Raw genomic sequence first — 23581 nt, forward strand, 5'->3', positions numbered from 1 at the left:
TTGAAGAACCTTACCCTACCTGCGGTCAGCCACTTGCCTGATGCTAATATGAAGAATGGCATCAAAGTGGTTGTCATCAAACGTTCAACGTTATATAGATTTCTACCACTCTCTATGAAGTAGCACTTTATTGTGATTCTTCTGATAGATTCTTCTAGTTCCATGACATCTTGATTCAGATGTTCCATGTATGCATTTGTTCTCCTGTATTCCAATAGCACCAATATATTTGTTACCCCTCACAATGCAATGTGCAGCACAATGGAAAAGTTTGATAGAAAGCGATTTTATAGCCAGATGTATTCATTGATTTATGTGTCTCCTATAACAGTCTATCTTTTTTTCAGTCTGTACTCCACACCTCAAATGCCAGAGTACATATAAACTGGAGTGAAACCCTCCCAAGCATGTGAGGGAAGAGCAGTGTAGCTAAAAATCACTTTTTTATCCCATTCCATGTCACTTTACAGAGTTAAGCTGGCTGTTAAGTGCAAGGAGACAAAGCTCTCCTTCCCAAACCTTTGGGCCGCCTTCTTGCTCCCTTCTCCCCCCCTTCCGTTCTACTCCATCCCTCCCTCCCTCCAACCCTCCTTCCCTCCCTCCCTCCAACCCTCCTTCCCTCCATAAAAACACCAAAGGCTTCAGTCTGTCCACCTTGGTGCATTAATCTACAGTAGTTGTTGAGGTTCCAAACACGTAATGCTCTCATGATAAGGCAGGCAGGCTGGGTGATAAAGTTATCCAGAGAAACTGTAGCCAGGGACAGCAGGAGGGAGAGCTTTTATTTGTCATTTTTTATTTAGCCTTTATTTAAAAGTCAGTTAAGAACAAATTCTTATTTACAATGACGGCAAAGGAACAGTGGGCTAACTGCCTTGTTCAGGGGCAGAATTACAGATTTTTACATTTCAGCTCGGTGATCTAGCAACCTTTCAGTTACTGAACACACTAACCACTAGGCTACCTGCCACCCCTAGGAAGAAGATGGAGAAAGAGGGATGAGTGAGAAAGAGGGGAAGAGAGGGAAGGCTGTAGGAGAGAGTAAGGGAGAACATACAGTGCCTTCAGAAAGTATTCATACCCCTGGAATTATTCCACATTTTGTTGTGTTACAGGCTGAATTCTACATAGATTAAATATATATTTTTTCCCATATTTTTTTCTCATCTACACACCATACCCCATAATGATAAAGTAAAAAGCATACTTTTAGAAATATTTGCACATTTATTGAAAATTAAATACAGAAATAGCTCATGTACATACAGTAAGTATTCACACCACTGAGTTAATACTTTGTAAAAGTACCGTTGGCAGCAATTACAGCTGTGTTTCTGTGTATGTCCAAAATTCTTCAAGCTCTGTCAAAATTGTTCTTGATCATTGCTTGACAACCATTTTCAGGTCTTGCCATAGACTTGCCAAGAAGATTTAAGTCACAACTGTAACTCGGTCACTCAGGAACATTTGCTGTCTTCTTGGTGAGCAACTCCAGCGTGGATTTGGCCTTCTGTTTAAGGTTATTGTCCTGCTGAAAGATGAATTGATCTCCCATTTTCTGGTTTTCCTCTAGGATTTTGCCTATGATTAGCTCCATTCCATTTCTATTTTTATCCTGAAAAATTCCTAATTTACAAATATACCCATAACATGATTGCAACCACCACTATGCTTGAAAATATGGAGAGTTGTCACACCCTGACCATAGTTTGCTTTGTATGTTTCTATGTTTTGGTTGGTCAGGGTGTGAGCTGAGTGGGCATTCAATGTTACATGTCTAGTTTGTCTAGTTCTATGTTTGGCCTGATATGGTTCTCAATCAGAGGCAGGTGTTCGTCATTGTCTCTGATTGGGAACCATATTTAGGTAGCCTGTTTGGTGTTGGGTTTTGTGGGTGATTGTCCTTGTTACTGTCTCTGTGTTACTTTGCACCAGTATTCGGCTGTTTCGGTTTTCGTGTTACGTTTATTGTTTTTGTATTTGATTCGTGTTTACTTTGTTTCATTAAACATGGATCGCAATAGCCATGCCGCATGTTGGTCTGACTCTTCTTCACATACAGAAAACCGTTACAAGAGTGGTACTCAATAATGTGTTGTTTTGGATTTCCCCCAAACATAAAACTTAGTATTCAGGACAAAAAGTAAATTTCTTTGCCACATTTTTGCAGTATTAGTTTAGTGCCTTGTTGCAAACAAAGATTCATTTTTGAATATATTTTATTCTGTACAGGTGTCACGTTCTGATCTTAGTTATTTTATTTATGTCTTTGTTTTAGTATGGTCAGGGCGTAAGTTGGGTGGGTTGTCTATGTTCCGTTTTCTATGTTGTGTTTGCGTTTGGCCTGGTATGGTTCTCAATCAGAGGCAGGTGTTGTTAGTTGTCTCTGATTGAGAATCATATTTAGGTAGCCTTTTCCCACTTGTGTTTCGTGGGTGTTTATTTTCTGTTCTGTGTTTTATTTCACCGTTCAGGACTGTTCGTTTGTCGTTTTATTGTTTTTTGTTTCAGTGTTCACTATTTGTATTAAAAATCAAGATGAACACTTACCACACTGCACTTTGGTCCTCTCCTTCATTCGACGACCGTTACAACAGGCTTCCTTCTTTTCACTCTGTCAATTATGTTAGTATTGTGGAGTAACTACAATGTTGTTGATCCATCTTCAGTTTTATCCTATCACAGCCATTAAACTCTGTAGCTATTTAAAGTCACCATTGGCCTCATGGAGAAATCCCTGATTGGTTTCCTTCCTCTCTGGCAACTGAGTTAGGAAGGATGCCTTTATCTTGGTAGTGACTGGGAGTATTTATACACCATCCAAAGTGTAATAAATAACTTCACCATGCTCAAACGGATATTCAACGTCTGTTTTTTTTTTGCCAATAGTTGCCCTTTGCGAGGCATTGAAAAAACACCTTTGGTCTTAGTCATTGAAAAATCATGTTAAATACTGGTATTGTACTGTGAGTCCATGCAACTTGTTATGTGACTTGTAAAGCACATTTTTACTCCTTAAGTTATTTAGGCTTTCCACAACAACGGGGTTGAATACTTATTGACTCAAGACATTTCAGCTTTTGATTTTTAAATTATGCGTTGCATATTTTTAAAATTATACAAATTTTGACATTATGGAGTATTTTGTGAAGGCCAGTGACATGTTTTCTTCTTTAATTTAATTCATTTTAAATTCAGGCTGTAGCACAACAAAATGTGGGAAAAAATCAAGGGTGTGAATACTTTCTGAAGCCAATGTACATAGAGATAGGTACAAGTGAGACAACGAGGGAAGAGAGAGGGGGTCGGAGAAAGGGAGAGGGGATTGCATCTGGCATCTGTGCAAGTGTGAGTGACAGGACAGTACGTACATAAAGGGCCAACCCGCATGAAAAAATACTATGGTATTCACTGTAGTGTTTGTGCGGACTTTGCTGTAGTATTCACTGTATTGTTTTTGAGGACTAGAGTCTGCAAAAACACTACAGTAAATACCATAGTATATACTGTAGTGTACTGTAGTATTTGTTTATAGCAAAAAATACTGTAGTAACATAAAACTGTAGTATATACTATAGTATATACTATAGTAATTAATGTTTAATGAAAACAGCTGATGGAGGGTTTTGATTGGAACTGTCATTAGTTCCTAATAAGGAGAATGTATCTCATCTCACTCTGTTTTTTAAAAACTTTCCATTCCCTTTATGTCAGGGAGGTTGTTGTGATCTCAGTCAGCGTCTATGTACGACTTAGTCACTTTTTTTCATGTCTTGAAACAGCTGACATAACTCATCTCTCTCCCTCAGATCTCTTGCCAAGCAATTTCAGGGGAACTGCCTCCATTTTGTTCAGCAGGCCCCGAATCGAAATTGGTTTGGGTAGAAAAAATAGCTAGCAAACCCTATTAATTTGTCTTTTGCTGTACCTCCAACTTGTTTCCCCAAGAAAAGACAGGACACAAACCCAAATACGGTACAAGCCACTAATTTGATCTTGGTCAGTTTTTTTCATAAAAAATACTTGATTGTACGATAAGTCACATATATTATAGACAACAAATAGAAAAGCCACTAATTTGATATCGATTTGTTTTTTTCTTCAAAAAGGCATTTGTCAGAGATAGAGCTGATCTTACACTATGCCAGGATCGCAAAGTCGCGTTCTGGCATTGATGTGCCTTTGCCGACGGCAGACTGACATCCTTTTTGCTTGAGAGAGTTCACAGTCATCCCTTCTCTCTACCCCGCGGGTATCAGTGTGTGGTTCCTACTCATGTCATAGTACTGTAGTAGGGATCAGCTGGATATTTACTATGCTTTCCCATGATGCTCTGCTTTTGCTCCCATTCTCCTCACATGCATGTGATTCTGCACATCAAGCCTCGACTGGTAATTGTTCCTAATAATGGTAATGGTAATGAATTGGTCGTTGCTCAAAAGCATATTGAGAAGTGTGCCTCTGTGTGCTAAGAAAGAGAATGAGCTTGTGCAGATTCTTTCAGTGTGATAGGCAAAGAAAGTAAGATGTGTGAGCAGTGTGGCTTTATATAATTTTGTATCCCTGGCCATACTATTATAGGGAGACCGTGGTGATCATCGTGATAATGGCGGTGTTGCTGTTGAAGATGATAATGATGAAGATTATGCTATTCATGACATTTACATTTACATTTAAGTCATTTAGCAGACGCTCTTATGCATAAACTCCACTGTGTGTATTCATGAGTGTGTGTGTCTGTTATTGGTCAGGTTCAGCCAGGGATAAAGTGGTTAAACAGATCCTCCTGGGTTGATATTTACATTTACATTTTACATTTAAGTCATTTAGCAGACGCTCTTATCCAGAGCGACTTACAATTTGGTGCATTCACCTTATGACATCCAGTGGAGCAGCCACTTTACAATAGTGAATCTAAATCTTTTAAGGGGGGGATTACTTTATCCTATCCTAGGTATTCCTTAAAGAGGTGGGGTTTCAGGTGTCTCCGGAAGGTGGTGATTGACTCCGCTGTCCTGGCGTCGTGAGGGAGTTTGTTCCACCATTGGGGGGCCAGAGCAGCGAACAGTTTTGACTGGGCTGAGCGGGAACTGTACTTCCTCAGTGGTAGGGAGGCGAGCAGGCCAGAGGTGGATGAACGCAGTGCCCTTGTTTGGGTGTAGGGCCTGATCAGAGCCTGGAGGTACTGAGGTGCCGTTCCCCTCACAGCTCCGTATGCAAGCACCATGGTCTTGTAGCGGATGCGAGCTTCAACTGGAAGCCAGTGGAGAGAGCGGAGGAGCGGGGTGACGTGAGAGAACTTGGGAAGGTTGAACACCAGACAGGCTGCGGCGTTCTGGATGAGTTGTAGGGGTTTAATGGCACAGGCAGGGAGCCCAGCCAACAGCGAGTTGCAGTAATCCAGACGGGAGATGACAAGTGCCTGGATTAGGACCTGCGACGCTTCCTGTGTGAGGCAGGGTCGTACTCTGCGGATGTTGTAGAGCATGAACCTACAGGAACGGGCCACCGCCTTGATGTTAGTTGAGAACGACAGGGTGTTGTCCAGGATCACGCCAAGGTTCTTAGCACTCTGGGAGGAGGACACAATGGAGTTGTCAACCGTGATGGCGAGATCATGGAACGGGCAGTCCTTCCCGGGAGGAAGAGCAGCTCCGTCTTGCCGAGGTTCAGCTTGAGGTGGTGATCCGTCATCCACACTGATATGTCTGCCAGACATGCAGAGATGCGATTCGCCACCTGGTCATCAGAAGGGGGAAAGGAGAAGATTAATTGTGTGTCGTCTGCATAGCAATGATAGGAGAGACCATGTGAGGTTATGACAGAGCCAAGTGACTTGGTGTGTAGCGAGAATAGGAGAGGGCCTAGAACAGAGCCCTGGGGGACACCAGTGGTGAGAGCACGTGGTGTGGAGACGGATTCTCGCCACGCCACCTGGTAGGAGCGACCTGTCAGGTAGGACGCAATCCAAGCGTGGGCCGCGCCGGAGATGCCCAACTCGGAGAGGGTGGAGAGGAGGATCTGATGGTTCACAGTATCGAAGGCAGCCGATAGGTCTAGAAGGATGAGAGCAGAGGAGAGAGAGTTAGCTTTAGCAGTGCGGAGCGCCTCCGTGATACAGAGAAGAGCAGTCTCAGTTGAATGACTAGTCTTGAAACCTGACTGATTTGGATCAAGAAGGTCATTCTGAGAGAGATAGCGGGAGAGCTGGCCAAGGACGGCACGTTCAAGAGTTTGAGAGAAAAGAAAGAAGGGATACTGGTCTGTAGTTGTTGACATCGGAGGGATCGAGTGTAGGTTTTTTCAGAAGGGGTGCAACTCTCGCTCTCTTGAAGACGGAAGGGACGTAGCCAGCGGTCAGGGATGAGTTGATGAGCGAGGTGAGGTAAGGGAGAAGGTCTCCGGAAATGGTCTGGAGAAGAGAGGAGGGGATAGGGTCAAGCGGGGGTTGTTGGGCGGCCGGCCGTCACAAGACGCGAGATTTCATCTGGAGAGAGAGGGGAGAAAGAGGTCAGAGCACAGGGTAGGGCAGTGTGAGCAGAACCAGCGGTGTCGTTTGACTTAGCAAACGAGGATCGGATGTCGTCGACCTTCTTTTCAAAATGGTTGACGAAGTCATCTGCAGAGAGGGAGGAGGGGGAGGGGGAGGAGGATTCAGGAGGGAGGAGAAGGTGGCAAAGAGCTTCCTAGGGTTAGAGGCAGATGCTTGGAATTTAGAGTGGTAGAAAGTGGCTTTAGCAGCAGAGAGAGAAGAGGAAAATGTAGAGAGGAGGGAGTGAAAGGATGCCAGGTCCGCAGGGAGGCGAGTTTTCCTCCATTTCCGCTCGGCTGCCCGGAGCCCTGTTCTGTGAGCTCGCACTGAGTCGTCGAGCCACGGAGCGGGAGGGGAGGACCGAGCCGGCCTGGAGGATAGGGGACATAGAGAGTCAAAGGATGCAGAAAGGGAGGAGAGGAGGGTTGAGGAGGCAGAATCAGGAGATAGGTTGGAGAAGGTTTGAGCAGAGGGAAGAGATGATAGGATGGAAGAGGAGAGAGTAGCGGGGGAGAGAGAGCGAAGGTTGGGACGGCGCGATACCATCCGAGTAGGGGCAGTGTGGGAAGTGTTGGATGAGAGCGAGAGGGAAAAGGATACAAGGTAGTGGTCGGAGACTTGGAGGGGAGTTGCAATGAGGTTAGTGGAAGAACAGCATCTAGTAAAGATGAGGTCGAGCGTATTTCCTGCCTTGTGAGTAGGGGGAAGGTGAGAGGGTGAGGTCAAAAGAGGAGAGGAGTGGAAAGAAGGAGGCAGAGAGGAATGAGTCAAAGGTAGACGTGGGGAGGTTAAAGTCGCCCAGAACTGTGAGAGGTGAGCCGTCCTCAGGAAAGGAGCTTATCAAGGCATCAAGCTCATTGATGAACTCTCCGAGGGAACCTGGAGGTTGATAAATGATAAGGATGTTAAGCTTGAAAGGGCTGGTAACTGTGACAGCATGGAATTCAAAGGAGGCGATAGACAGACGGGTAAGGGGAGAAAGAGAGAATGACCACTTGGGAGAGATGAGGATCCCGGTGCCACCACCCCGCTGACCAGAAGCTCTCGGGGTGTGCGAGAACACGTGGGCAGACGAAGAGAGAGCAGTAGGAGTAGCAGTGTTGTCTGTGGTGATCCATGTTTCCGTCAGTGCCAAGAAGTCGAGGGACTGGAGGGAGGCATAGGCTGAGATGAACTCTGCCTTGTTGGCCGCAGATCGGCAGTTCCAGAGGCTACCGGGGACCTGGAACTCCACGTGGGTCGTGCGCGCTGGGACCACCAGATTAGGGTGGCCGCGGCCACGCGGTGTGGAGCGTTTGTATGGTCTGTGCAGAGAGGAGAGAACAGGGATAGACAGACACATAGTTGACAGGCTACACAAGAGGCTACGCTAATGCAAAGGAGATTGGAATGACAAGTGGACTACACGTCTCGAGTGTTCCGAAAGTTAAGCTTACGTAGCAAGAATCTTATTGACTAAAATGATTAAAATGATACAGTACTGCTGAAGTAGGCTAGCTGGCAGAGGCTGCGTTGTTGACTATGTAGGCTAGCTGGCAGTGGCTGCGTTGTTGACACTACACTAATCAAGTCGTTCCGTTGAGTGTAATAGTTTCTACTGTGCTGCTATTCGGGGCTAGCTGGCTAGCTAGCAGTGTTGATTACGTTACGTTGCGTTAAAAGAACGACAATAGCTGGCTAGCTAACCTAGGAAATCGCTCTAGACTACACAATTATCTTTGATACAAAGACGGCTATGTAGCTAGCTATGTAGCTAGCTACGATCAAACAAATCAAGTCGTTATACTGTAATGAAATGAAATGAAAAATGTGATACTACCTGTGGAGCGAAGCGAAATGCGACCGGATTGTTGAGTGCGGAAGTTCTGTTCGGTAGACGTTGGCTAGCTGTTGGCTAGCTAGCAGTGTCTCCTACGTTAAGGACGACAAATAGCTGGCTAGCTAACCTCTGTAAATTAAGATAATCACTCTAAAACTACACACTCTAAACTACACAATTATCTTGGATACGAAGACAGCAAAGACAACTATGTAGCTAGCTAACACTAATCAAGTCGTTCAGTTGAGTGTAATAGTTGTGCTGCTAATCGGTAGACGGTGGACGTTAGCTAGCTGGCTAGCTGCAGGGCAGATAGCAGTGTAGACTGCGTTAGGACGACGAAATACGATAATTACGCAATTATCTATGATACAAAGACGGCTATGTAGTTAGCTAAGAAGAAATTGCTAAGATTAGACAAATCAAACCGTTGTACTATAATGAAATGTAATGAAATGTAATACTACCTGCGGACCGAGTGCAGATGCGACCGCTCGCTCCAACCCGGAAGCTGACAACAGTACACCTTTATTCTTTGGTTACTGGCCCAATGCTCTTAATCACCAAGCTGTCTTCCACTCTGTACCAACAGACATATCCATACTCCATTATTCCATTGCATACAATTATTTTACATTCAAAGCAACTAACCACACACTGACAAAGACCACAGACAAATTAATAGCAAATAAAATACATTTCTGATACACTCAGCACTTCGCCATGACCATTTACTTTGCCCAGTTGTTTGCCTTTCAGTCTAGCCGTGTACTGTGAATTCACATTCTAAAAGGAAGAAAAGAAAACAGAAAAAATGAACTCAAAGCCTCGGGTGACAGGCAGACCGGTACACACAAGACACACTAATGAAATGCTGTCATTGTCTCCCTGTTTGCCTGGATGCCTTCACGGAATAAGCACTTCAAGGCAAACGGCTGTGCAGAAAGTCATAATCATACACTCAATCTCTGAGTATATTTGAGACTAACTATGAATCTTGAAACCAATGATAATAGAAAGTCAAGTGGTGATGATGATGACCGTTCTACCTCTCTCCATCTTTCTTTCCTCCTACCCTCATTCCTTGTTCTTTCCTTGCTCATAGGGGCTGGTGGGGGAGAAGTATGGCAGTATCCGCGTTCCAGGGGAAGTGGAAGCTCCAGAGTTTGAGAGGATCCTGGATGCGGCGGTGGAGGCGGGGCTAGACACACACATCCTGGAGGAGTGGTACTGCCGAGACGAGAATGCCGTGCCACCAGCCTACTACCTCAAACCCAAAGCCCAGATGTTGAAGAACTACCAGAACTCAGTAAGATTTGAACCATTCTACCTCAAACCCTGCGACAACAAACTCTACTACTTTAATTGGGGCTAGCCCTGAATACTGCCCCTTCTGGAGGAATTCGGCACCCATATAAAACATGATACATTTTTGTCAAAAGTTGCTAATATATGCAAATAAAAATTATTATCGAATAGGAAACACTCTAAAGCTTATAAAACCGTTTAAATTTTGTCTCTATGTAAAGCAGAAGTCTCAGGGCATGCATTCTCCCAAAGTCTCTCTTGTAATGAAAAAAGTTGCCACCACTTCAACGTCATCGTATACACACTTCCCAAGCAGTTATAACCATGGAAACAGTTTCTACGTCTTCAGCGTGAAGCCTGCTTTCGATGAGGCATATAACTGTGAGAATCGCGCGCTCACGAGACGTTCAGCGTGCCCAAACGTCCCGGTGACGCAAAAAAAAAGTTTCACCAATGGGAGCTGGGAAATTTCTCTCTCTTTCCCTCAGGATCGATTGAACAACGTGTGTTTCTCTGTTCGCCCTCACGATTGCTGTAGACCTTTATAACATGTTAAGGCTTAATTATAAACATAGTTTGACAAGTTTACTCGAAATATAATGTATACTTTCGACGTTTTGGTGCGCATCCACTTGAAATTTGCATACATTTCGACCGAAAAGTGTCTAGTTTGAGAACGGAAAGACTGAACGCTAACTTGGTGAGTATTAACCCTTCCAGGTCTTCTGAAGGAAGAACAGCCACGGTAAGGGAATATTTATGCCTTCATTTTGGGTTTCTGTCGACTCCAAGATAGGAGTCAGTATGCTAAATGGGAGCGCCGACTCCCTATTATAGCCTAGTGAACGCCAAATGTAACGTTAAAAATAATTGTAACATAGCGATTGCATTTAGAAGAAGTTTATCTTGCCATACATATGTAAAACATGCATATTTAGTCAAAGTTTATGATGTGTATTCCTTGTTAGCTGACGTTATCTGCCGGAGCTATTTTATTTCTCCTGACATTGCAGTAGCATTTTTTGAACGATGCATAATTGTAAACAGAGATTTATGGATATATATTGCATATTATTGAAAAAAAAATGAATGTACTGTGTAACATGTTATATTACTGTCATCTGATGAAGATTTCAAAAGGTTTGTGAAATGATCTTTCTTTTAATCCTGCGTTTGTTGATTGCATATTTTTTCCTACTTGGCTAAGCTAATGAGGTATGTATGCAGTGGTGGTTGGACATAAATATGTGCTATGTTTTCGTCGTAAAACATTTTAGAAATCTGACTTGCTGGGTAGATAAATAACTTCTTTATCTTTCATTTGAGCCATTTTTCAAGCGATTCTGTGGAGGTTAAATATTTTTAGGATTATTTCTTGCGTTCCCTGCGCCACATTACAGCTCAGGGGGGATGGGGGGGTGATCCCAAAGGGGATCATGTATCCCCATCAAGTTAAACCCAAAGCCCAAACTACAAAAACTCAGTAAGATGAACCCTGAACCCTTCAGCCTTAAACCAATAGAACGTTATGCCAAGATCCTAACCCAGTTCTTCTGGAAAGGTAGTTGAGTGGGCTGTGGCCAGTTTCTCTTGGATCATGGCAAAGACTAAATGATTAGGTTTCAGTTAGACTTACCCAAGATACTGAAACATCCTTACGGAGAGCCAAAACTTTCTTCAGCATCATGTTCACATTGGAATAGAGAACTTTTCTGCTGTGTTTTTGTCTAAGCCAACTGTTATGCTTGAACACATGTCCTTGGGTTTACAGTCACAAAAAGCTTTTTAAAGCAGCAGTAAAATTAGCTAGTAAAAGTCATTTGTCAACAACTCTCAAACCTTCTTTTATACAAAACTTTTAAACTTCAACTTTCTGCCCCCATTAGAATTTGTTGGCCTCGTGGAAAGTTTATGAGAGATAAAGATGTACCCTTTATTTTTCTTAAAAGACTCAAAAGCTTGGTAATCTTACTGTGAGTTGGGACTAGCAGTAAACATATTGTAATGAATTTCCTCCTCCTCCGAAGAGGAGAGGCGAAACGGATCTGAGGACCAATATGCGTCGTGGTAAGTGTCCATGGTTCTTTTTAATGTGTTAAGGTACACATGAACAACTGACTACAAAAAAACAAGAAATGTGAAAACTCAAAACAGTCCTATCTGGTGCAAACACAGAGACAGGAACAATCACCCACAAACACAGTGAAACCCAGGCTACCTAAGTATGATTCTCAATCAGAGACAACTAATGACACCTGCCTCTGATTGAGAACCATACTAGGCCGAAACATAGAAAAACAAACAGACTGCCCACCCAACTCACGCCCTGACCATACTAACTAATACAAAACACAGGAAATAAAGGTCAGAACGTGACAGTACCCCCCCCAAAGGTGCGGACTCCGGCCGCAAAACCTTGACCTATAGGGGAGGGTCTGGGTGGGCGTCTGTCCGCGGTGGCGGTTCTGGCGCGGGACGCGGACCCCACTTCACCATTGTCTTAGTCCGCCTTATTGTCCGCCTCCGTGGCTTTCTCACCATGGCCACCCCTCTCAATGACCCCACTGGACAGAGGGGCAGCTCGGGACAGAGGGGCAGGAGCTCGGGACAGAGGGGCAGGGCTCGGGACAGAGGGGCAGGGGCTCGGGACAGAGGGGCAGGGGCTCGGGACAGAGGGGCAGGGGCTCTGGCGCCTCTGGGCTGAGGGGCTCTGGCGCCTCTGGGCTGAGGGGCTCTGGCGCCTCTGGGCTGAGGGGCTCCGGCAGCGGCGCCGGACAGGCGGGAGGCTCCGGCAGCGGCGCCGGACAGGCGGGACGCTCCGGCAGCGGCGCCGGACAGGCGGGACCACCTGCAGGGAGGAGACAGAGAGTCAGCCTGGTGCGTGGAGCTGCCACAGGAACCACCAGGCTGGGGAGACCTTCAGGAGGCTTGGTGTTAGGAGGAGCCTGAAGGACCGGGCTGTGGGGGAGCACTGGAGCTCTGGTGCGCAACCTTGGCACCACTTCCCCAGGCTGGACAACTACTCTAGCCCGGACCCTCCAGAGTGCAGGCACAGGTTGAACCGGGCTGTGGGTAAGCACAGGAGATCTAGTGCTTACTACACGCACCTCTCCCTTTGGCTCCACTCCCACATTTGCCCGGCACGAGCGGAGCGCAGGCAGAGGACGCACTGCACCCTCCCAGCGCCCCGGAGACACAGCACGCAGAGCCGGCGCAGGATAACCTGGACCAAAACTGCGTACCGGCGACCAGACCCGCTGAGCAGGCACCATACGCCCTGGCTCAATGCCCACACTCGCATGGCACTCTCGGGGGGCTGCCCTATAGCGCACCGGGCTATGGCCACGCACTGGCGACACCGTGCGCTTAACCGCATAACACGGTGCCTGACCAGTAATGCGCTGCTTATCATAAGCACGAGGAGTGAGCTCAGGTCTGCTACCTGGCTTAGTACCACACCTCGTGTGCCACCCCCAAAATAATTTGGGGCTGCCTCTCGTACCTGTCGCACTGCCGTGCTGGCTTCGCCAACCTCATTCTCCTGTAGCCTTCCTTGCACTGCTCCATCGAATCCCAGGCGGGCTCCGGCACTCTCCCTGGGTCGACCGCCCACCTGTCTATCTCCTCCCAAGTCGTGTAGTCCAGATTCTGCTCTGATGCTGGCCGCTGTTGTTGCTGCTGCTGCTGCTGTCGTCGCTGCTGTTTACCACGCCGCTTGGTCCGAGTTGGTTGGTGGGTGATTCTGTAATGAATTTCCTCCTCCGAAGAGGAGAGGCGAAACGGATCTGAGGACCAATATGCGTCGTGGTAAGTGTCCATGGTTATTTTTAATGCGTTAAGGTACACATGAACAACTGACTACAAAAAACAAGAAATGTGCAAACTCAAAACAGTCCTATCTGGTGCAAACACAGAGACAGGAACAATCACCCACAAACACACAGTGAAACCCAGGCTATCTAAGTATGATTCTCAATCAGAGACAACTAATGACACCTGCCTCTGATTGAGAACCATACTAGGCCGAAACATAGAAATACTCAAATCATAGAAAAACAAACATAGACTGCCCACCCAACTCACGCCCTGACCATACTAACTAATACAAAACACAGGAAATAAAGGTCAGAACGTGACACATATCTGCAGATATCCTCCTATACATTTAACTACAGTGCTAGGCAAGTTAGTTTTAAGGTAAGCATATTACATATGCTGTAGTGGCTAGCTAAACATTTGTGTATACCTGTGTAACAGTCACCATGTAACTACAGCTGCTTTGTCTACCTAAATGTTAGTGCCTGTGTCACTGTGTGCTAGGTTAGCATGCTGTGAAATCTAGCTAAACATTAGCGCTTTTGTCACTCAATGCAGCTCTTCCACTTGGATGGAGGTCGGAGGGAAATTAGAGAAACAGCAGGGTTGGCATCCTGGAATCTTCTCTCATGAATATCATTGACTTCCTCTCTCAAGGGATGTCTACTGTAGCTCTAGGGTATTAGACACAAAAACAAACACAGTAGGATCAGCAGGTATAGATTGCATTTCCACTATAGTGTTTCTCTGTGGTCCAGTTCAGCTTGTGGAGATAATGCACTGTATTGCATCGGTTTGCCTTTGACCTAAACATCTCCAACAGTTTCCACTATTTACCAACTCAACTTTCTTCCTTTTGCCAACTTCTGTAGGTCTCTGGCTTTGTTAAGACTACCACCCAAAACCAACATCAATAGCTTACCAATTGAGATAGCTATGTATTCTTTAATCTACTATATACACTACATAACAAGGAGTATGTGGACACCTGCACGTCGAACACCTCATTCCAAATGTATGGGAATTAATATGGAGTTGGTCCCCCCTTTGCTGCTATAACAGCCTTGCCTCTTCTGGGAAGGCATTCCACTATTGCATTCCAACATTGCTGCGGGGACTTGCTTCTATTCAGCCACAAGTGCATTAGTGAGGTCAGGCACTGATGTTGACTTTCCAATTCATCCCAAAGGTGTTCTATGGAGTTGAGGTCAGGGCTCTGTGCAGGCCAGTCAAGTTCTTCCACACCGATCTCAACAAACTGTTTCTGTATGGACTTCACTTTGTGCACGGGGGCATTGTCATGCTGAAACAGAACAGGGCTTTCCCCAAACTTTTGCCACAAAGTTGGAAGCACAGAATCATCTAAAATGTCATTGTATGCTGTAGTGTTAAGATTTCCCTTCACTGGAACTAAGGGGCCTAGCCGAACCACAAAAAACAGCCCCAGACCATGATTCCTCCTCCACCAAACTTTCAGTTGGAACTATGGATTCAGGCAAGTAGCCGTTCTCCTGGCATCTGACAAACCCAGATACGTCCGTCGGACTGCCAGATGGTGAAGCGTGATTCATCACTCCAGAGAACGCGTTTCCACTGCTTCAGAGTCAGCTAGCTTTACACCACTCTAGCCGACACTTTGCATTGCACATGGTGATATAAGGCTTGTGTGCGGCTGCTAGGCCATGGAAACTCTTTTCATGAAGGTCCCAACGAACAGTTCTTGTTATGACGTTGCTTCAAGGGGCAGTTTGGAACTCAGTAGTGAATGTGGCAACCGAGGACAGAGGATGTCTACGCGCTTCAGTACACGGCAATCCTGTTCTGTGAGCTTGTGTGGCCTACCACTTCGCAGCTGAGCCGTTTTTGTTCCTAGACGTCTCCAATTCTCAATAACAGCACATAACGTTGACCGGGGCAGCTCTATCAGGGCCGAAATTTGACGAACTGTCTTGTTGGAGAGGTGGAAGCTTATTATAGTGTCATGTTGAAAGTCACTGAGCTCTTCAGTAAGGCCATTCTGCTGCCAACATTTGTCTATAGAGATTGCATGGCTGTGTGTAACGAATGTGGCAGAAATAGCCAAATCCACTAATTTGAAGATGTGTCCATATACTTCTGTATAGTGTATGTTCAAAAAAGCGGAACTGTGTGCCAATTTCAATATTATAAACTCCCTTACTCTCCCTCTCTTCTACAGATGGAGTCGAGTAGTGCAGCCAAGATGAAGAACGACAAGGCGTGGAGGAACGTGTCTGAGGAGATCAAGAGGATCTTCCGTAGGTCTGTCCTGCAGCTCCAGGAGAAGGGCACCATGAAGCCCCCTCAAGCCAAGAAATTCCTCTGCTCTGGTATGTAGGCTACTCCTGTCTTCTTTTCTTCTCCTTCTTCTGTGTTTATTCAATGTTCTTCTTCATCTGTTTTCTTCTTAGCTTTTTTCCTTCTTCTTCTACTAGGGTGTTGTATCTTGTGTTATTCAGTTCTGTGGTGTTCTCTTATTTACATAATAATGTTTATTGAGCTATACTGTATAACCAATATATGTTTGTTGGGTCCATTAATTGTGCCGAGAACATTTAACTGGGGGAGTAGTTCTCAGGCTTTAGTTAAATCAGTTAAGTAATTTATTATGATTATTTTATGGTAGTAATCAGTTTTCCTCATGAGCCAATGTGAATGTACCATCAGAGCATCTTCAGTTTAAAGAAAAATACAGATAAGCCTTCTCATACAGCCCAGATATAACAATAAACAGATTTATCTAAATATTCATTGTCACACTGTTTACAATTTAAAGCATGTATGGTCTAGAGTGCTCCAAAAGTCTTCCAAATTGGGTCTAATTGGACTAAAAGTCACTATATTTGGGCTAATCTAATAAGCACTGATCTATTTGGACACTATCATTTTGGGGGGCTCCCGAGTGGCACAGCGGTTTAAGGCACTGCATCTCAGTGCTTGATGCGTCACTACAGACCCTGGTTTGATTCCAGGCTGTATCACAACCGGCCGTGATTGGGAGTCCCATAGGGCGGTGCACAATTGGCCCAGCATCTTCCGGCGGGGGTAGGCCGTCATTGTAAATAAGAAATTGTTCTTTAACTGACTTGCCTAGTTAAATAAACCTTAAAAATTTTACTTTTAAAAATATCATCCATTCTGAGGATGAGAGAAAAATAAGTATATTCCAGATATCTGCAAGGTGTTTCTCTGGCATCTCTCTGTAACCTTTTTGATTGATGTACTGTGCAAGGTTTCTTGAATTTTGTGGGACATTGGCATCATGGGTTCCCGCTGGGTTTCTTTGTAGGCCAGGCATTTGTACCTAGAGAGAAAGCAGCAACACACCTCGTGGCAGTCTAATTTTTTATAAATAAATGGGGAGTTTCGAAGTTGTTTCTAACTATTTTCCCCTGCTGAGCCATATACGCTGTGGACATTATAAATTCACACAAAGTCATTTCACCAAATCAAATCTTATTTGTCACATGAATACAACAGGTGTCGATCTTACAGTGAAATGCTTACTTTACAAGCCCTTAACCAACAATGCTTTAAGAAGTTAAGAAGAAAAACATGCTAAGGAAAAATTGAGAAGAAAAACAAATTATAATAATTAAACAGCAGCAGTAAAATAACAATAGCGAGGTTATATACAGTCGTGGCCGAAAGTTTTGAGATTGACACAAATATTAATTTCCACAAAGTTTGCTGCTTCAGTGTCTTTAGATATTTTTTGTCAGATGTTACTATGGAATACTGAAGTATAATTACAAGCATTTCATAAGTGTCAAAGGCTTTTATTGACAATTACATGAAGTTGATGCAAAGAGTCAATATTTGCGGTGTTGACACTTATTTTTCAAGACCTCTGCAATCCGCCCTGGCATGCTGTCAATTAAATTCTGGGCCAAATCCTGACTGATGGAAGCCCATTCTTGCGTAATCAATGCTTGGAGTTTGTCAGAATTTGTGGGTTTTTGTTTGTCCACCCGCCTCGTGAGGATTGACCACAACTTCTCAATTGGGATTAAGATCTGGAGAGTTTCCTGGCAATGGACCCAAAATATCAATGTTTTGTTCCCCGAGCCAATTAGTTATCACTTTTGCCTTATGGCAAGGTGCTCCATCAAGCTGGAAAAGGCATTGTTCGTCATCAAACTGTTCCTGGATGGTTGGGAGAAGTTGCTCTCGGAAGATGTGTTGGTACCATTCTTTATTCATGGCTGTGTTCTTAGGCAAAATTGTGAGTGAGCCCACTCCCTTGGCTGGGAAGAAACCCCACACATGAATGGTCTCAGGATGCTTTACTGTTGGCATGACACAGGACTGATGGTAGCGCTCACCTTGTCTTCTCCGGACAAGCTTTTTTTCCGGATGCCCCAAACAATTGGAAAGGGGATTCATCAGAGAAAATGACTCTACCCCAGCACTCAGCAGTCCAATCCCTGTGCCTTTTGCAGAATATCAGTCTGCCCCTGATGTTTTTCCTGGAGAGAATTGGCTTCTTTGCTGCCCTCCTTGAAACCAGATCATCCTCCAAAAGTCTTCACCTCACTGTGTGTGCAGATGCACTCACACCTGCCTGCTGCCATTCCTGAACAACTCTGTACTGGTGGTGCCCTGGTCCCGCAGCTGAATCAACTTTAGGAGACGGTCCTGGCACTTGCTGGACTTTCTTGGGTACCCTGACGCCTTCTTCACAACAACTGAAACGCTCTCTTTGAAGTTCTTGATGATCCGATAAATGGTTAATTTAGGTGCAATCTTACTGGCAGCAATATCCTTGCCTGTGAAGCCCCTTTGTGCAAAGCAATGATGATGGCATGTGTTTCCTTGCAGGTAACCATGGTTCACAGAGGAAGAACAATGATTCCAAGCACCACCCTCCTTTTGAAGCTTCCAGTCTGTTTTTCAAACTCAATCAGCTTGACAGAGTGTTCTCCAGCCTTGTCCTCGTCAACACTCACACCTGTGTTAACGAGAGAATCACTGACATGATGTCACCTGGTCCTTTTGTGGCAGGGCTGAAATACAGTGGAAATGTTTTTGGGGGATTCAGTTTTTTGCATGGCAAAAAGGGACACTGCAATTAATTCCAATTCATCCGATCACTCTTCATAACATTCTGGAGTATATGCAAATTGCCATAATACTAACTGAGGCAGCAGACTTTGTGAAAATTAATATTTGTGTCATTCTCAAAACTTTTGGCCACGAAGGTACCAGTACAGAGTCAATGTGCCGGGGCACCGGTTTGTTGAGGTATTTGAGGTAATTATGTACATGTAGGTAGAGTTAAAGTGACCATGCATAGATAATAAACAGAGAGAAGCAGCAGCATAAAAGAGGGGTCTGGATAGCCTTTTGATTATCTGTTCATGAGTCTTATGACTTGGGGGAGGAAGCTGTTAAGAAGCCTTTTGGATCTAGATTTGGCGCTCCGGTACCGCTTGCCATGTGGTAGCAGAGAGAGCAGTCTATGACTAGGGTGGCTGGAGTCTTTGACAATTTTTAGTGCCTTCCTCTGACACCGCCTGTTATATAGGTCCTGGATGGCGGGAAGCTTGGCCCCAGTGATGTACTGGACCGTACACACTGCCCTCTGTAGGGCCTTGCGGTCTGGGGTCGAGCAGTTTCCATACCAGGCAGTGATGCAACCAGTCAGGATGCTCTCGATGGTGCAGCTGTAGAAGCTTTTGAGGATCTGAGGATCCATGCCAAATCTTTTCAGTCTCCTGATGGGGGATTTGTCGTGCCCTCTTCACGGCTATCTTAGTGTGTTTGGACCATGACAGTTTGTTGGTGATGTGGACATCAAGGAACTTGAAGTTCTCAACCTGCTCCACTTCAGCCCGGTCGATGAGAATGGGGGCATGCTCGGTCCTCCTTTTCCTGCAGACCACAATCATTTAGTTTGTCTTGATCACGTTGAAGGAGAGGTTTTTGTCCTGGCACAACACAGCCAGGTCTCTGACCTCCTCCCTATAGGCTGTCTCATCATTGTTGGTGATCAGGCCTACCTTTGTTGTGTCATTGGCAAACTTGATGATGGTGTTGGATTTGTGCCTGGTCATGCAGTCATGAGTGAACAGGGAGTACAGGAGGGACTGAGCACACACCACAGGGGCCCCCATTTTGAGGATCAGTGTGGCAGATGTGTTGTTACCTACCCTTACCACCTGGGGATGGCCCATCAGGATGTCCAGGATCCATTTGCAGAGGGAGGTGTTTAGTCCCAGAGTCCTTAGCTTAGTGATGAGCTTTGAGGGCACTATGGTGTTGAACACTGAGCTATAATCAATGAATAGCATTCTCACATACAGTAGGTGTTCCTTTTGTCCAGGTAGGAAAGGGCAGTGTTGAGTGCAATAGAGATTGCATCATCTGTGGATCTGTATGTATCTGTATGGGCGGTATGCAAATTGGAGTGGGTCTAGGGTTTCTGGGATAATGGTGTTTATGTGAGCCATGACCAGTCTTTCAAAGCACTTCATGTCTACAGACATGAGTGCTACAGGTCAGTAGTCATTTAGGCAGGTTACCTTAGTGTTCTTGGGCACGGGGACTATGGTGGTCAGTTTGATGCATGTTGGTATTACAGACTCAGTCAGGGACAGGTTGAAAATGTCAGGGAAGACGCTTGCCAGTTGGTCAGTGCATGCTCGGAATACACGTCCTGGTAATCCGTCTGGCCCTGCAGCCTTGTAAATGTTGACCTGTTTAAAGGTCTTACTCACATCGTCTACGGAGTGCGTGATCACACAGTCATCCAGAGCAACTGATGCTCTCATGCGTGCTTCAGTGTTACTTGCCTCAAAATGAGCATAGGAGTAATTTAGCTTGTCTGGTAGCCTCGTGTCACTGGTCAGCTCATGGCTGTGCTTCGCTTTGTAGTCTGTAATAGTGTGCAAGCCCTGCCACATCCGACGAGCGTCAGAGCCGGTGTAGTATGATTCAATCTTCGTCCTGTATTGATGCTTTGCCTGTTTGATGGATCGTCGGAGGGCATAATGGGATTTCTTACAAGCTTCCGAGTTAGAGTCCCGCTCCTTTAAAGCGGCAGCTCTACCCTTTAGCTCAGTGCGATGTTGACTGTAATCCATGGCTTCTGGTTGTGGTATGTACGTACGGTCACTGTGGGGACGACGTCATCGATGCACTTATTGATGAAGCCAGTGACTGATGTGGTGTACTCCTCAATGCCATCGTAAGAATCGCGGAACATATTCCAGTCTGTGCTAGCAAAACAGTCCTGTAGTTTAGTATCTGCTTCATCTCACCACTTTCTTATTGACCCAGTCACTGATGCTTCCTGCTTAGTTTTTGTTTGTAAGTAGGAATCAGGATAGAATTATGGTCAGATTTGAAAAATGGAGGGCAAGGAAGAGCTTTGTACACGTCTCTGTGTGTGGAGTAAAGGTGGTCTAGAGGTTTTTTCCCTCTGGTTGCACATTTAACATGTTAGTAGAAATTATGAAAAACTGATTAGAGTTTTCCTGCATTAATGTCCACTAGGATTGCCGCCCCTGAATGAGCATTTTCCTGTTTACTTATGGCCGTATACAGCTCATTGAGTGCGGTCTTAGTGCCAGCATTGGTTTGTGGGGGTATGTAGACAGCTACGAAATATACAGATGAAAACTCTCTTGGTAAATATTATGGTCTAGAGCTTATCATGAGATACTCTATCTCAGGTGAGCAAAACCTTGAGACCTCCTTAGATATCATGCAGCAGCTGCTGTTTACAAATATACATAGACCCCCACCCCTTGTCTTACCAAAGGCCGCTGTTCTATCCTGCCGAAAAAGCTTAAAACCCGCCAGCTGTATGTTATTCATGTCGTTGTTCAGTCATGACTTGGTAAAACATAAGATATTACAGTTTTTAATGTTTCGTTGGTAGGATATATGTGATCGTAGTTCATCTATTTTATTATCGATTGATTGTAAGTTGGCTAATATGACCGATGGTAAAGGTAGATTACCCTCTCGGTGACTGATCCTAACAAGGCACCCGGATCTTTGTCCACGATACCTCAGTCTCTTTCTCCTGCGAATGACAGGGATGAGGGCCCTGCCGGGCGTATTAAGTAAATCCTTCCCGTCCAACTCGTTGAAAAAAAAGAATCTCCAGTAGGCAGATTTCTATGTTTGATTCGTTCAAAGGAATAGCCAAGGCTTTTATGTAGCCTAAGTAAAAATACATTCAGTATGCCAGTTATTGACTAAACCAAGCTTCAAACAGCATTTCCATGTACTCACTTCTCTTCCCCTCCAGCCGCTCTCCCCTTCTTTTCTCTCCATTGCTTCTATAGCACGCTGCAGTGTGTTCGATACCACACAGAAGATGCTGGCAGAGTTTCAGTACACTAATAGAAAAAAGGGTTCCAAAACGGTTATTCGGCTGTCCCCATAGGATAACCCTTTTAGGATCGAACCATTTTTAGTTTTAGGTAGAACCCTTTTGGATTTCATGTAGAACTCTGTGGAAAGGGTTGTATATGGAACCCAAAAGGGTTCTATTTGGAAGCGTAAGGGTTCTTCAAAGGGTTCTCCTATGGGGACAGCCAAAGAACCCTTTAAGGTTCTAGATAACAAGTTTTCTCAGTGTAGAGCTGGCTCTTTAGGGGTCTGTGATAAGGCTGCAATGCTGATTTATGTGATTGTATCAACCATGTTTCTCCTTAAACAAGGCATAGTGGAAACTAACTAAATCTAATCACAGACTAAAGACAGGCTAAAAAGGACTGCCAGAATCTGTGCAGCTTTACTAAAAGATTTGCAAACCTCAAAATGTGTCTGTTTTGAAGACAAGCGTCGGAGCACACAACAGCACCCAGTGCTTGCATTTTGAAGTTACTTTGAAAAGGGGTAGGCATGTTAGTAGCCTGGCTACTTCAGGGACACATTTTCAAATAACTTTGACCAATATTAGGACTCCAAATTATCTGTGGGTTTTATATAATGGCATTGGAAGCGCAAGGTTAGCCTAACTCCTCAGAAACATTATATAGCAAATGTCTTTATGGACAAAACTTTCAAACTTTGGATTGATTGATTTATTGTATGTTTGTTTTTCTCCCATTTTTCAGCCTTGGAGGATGAACTGGATTTCGCCTTGGGTAAACAAACGCCAGCCTTCCTCAAGAAGTGTGTCTGCTACATCCGCAAGATCTCCAACTTCGACCGACATGCCAAGCTCCCGGAGATGGCCAAGTACATGGACATCGTCGTCGCTGAGGACCGCGTCATGCGTAACCAGGAAGCCTACGAACGTCTCTTAAAAGTGCGGGATGAGTTTATCCCAACAGTAGTGGCCTCGTCAAACCTCCGCGTCTACTCCTCTGTGACGCACTGCGATATGAAGCTAGGCTACTCCCAAGAGGTGGAGAGCCACTACGTTGAAGGCTTGTGTAAACAATTCTACGAGGATATGGTGGACATCATCCAGGCCACGGTCCAGCAGAACTTTGACACAGAGACGGACCCCCTGTACGATGAGATCCTCCAGCACCTGTCCCTGTGTAAGAACTTCTCTTCGTTCTATGATTATAAGAGCGAGACACTGGACCTGGTGCAGGAGTATCTGCTACCGTCTAAGGAGAGTAGGATGAGCCCTCTGGTTGTTTACGGTGGGCCATGCACGGGGAAGACACTGCTGCTAGCAGAGGTGGCCAAACAGGTGAGAGTCATGCCAATGTACCGTGGGGAGTGGACTTTTGGTCTTTCGGACTTAATGGGACTTCCTGGTTTAGATAAATGTTGATTAAAAAATAAAACAATTTCTTTAGCTAGCACAACAGACATTCATTCTCTCTGTGTTTGTATGTGTGAGTGTGTCCATCTGTGTGTGTGCCTCCTTCTGTGTGCGAGAGTATGCAAGTGTGTGCGTGTGCTCGCTACACATGCATTATCCATCTGTATGTGTTTGTTTGCTACATGTGAGTCCTATGTTTGTGTATGCATGGATGTGTGCCTGTATCGCTGTGTGCCCATACATGTGTGTGTGTCAAGTAAGTGTTCACTCTCTGGCCTGTCTGTTGCTGGGCCATCTGGCTGCTCAGCCAGTCGGGCCCATTAGGGTCATGTTGCAGGGAGCCCACAGT

General features: G+C 45.1%; 1 protein-coding gene across 1 annotated transcript in view; it reads left to right on the forward strand.

The window, feature by feature from the left end:
* The window catches only part of LOC115138212 (NACHT and WD repeat domain-containing protein 2-like), a 108034-nt gene that overhangs the window by 72047 nt on the left and 12406 nt on the right, over positions 1-23581 (forward strand). The window contains exons 5-7 of the mRNA XM_065025563.1: positions 9457-9660; positions 15673-15823; positions 22568-23157. Coding sequence (XP_064881635.1) covers positions 9457-9660; positions 15673-15823; positions 22568-23157 — 945 coding nt within the window. The remainder of the gene's footprint in view (positions 1-9456; positions 9661-15672; positions 15824-22567; positions 23158-23581) is intronic.

Source organism: Oncorhynchus nerka, linkage group LG12 (genome assembly GCF_034236695.1).
Source record: "Oncorhynchus nerka isolate Pitt River linkage group LG12, Oner_Uvic_2.0, whole genome shotgun sequence".
Classification (NCBI taxonomy): domain Eukaryota; kingdom Metazoa; phylum Chordata; class Actinopteri; order Salmoniformes; family Salmonidae; genus Oncorhynchus; species Oncorhynchus nerka.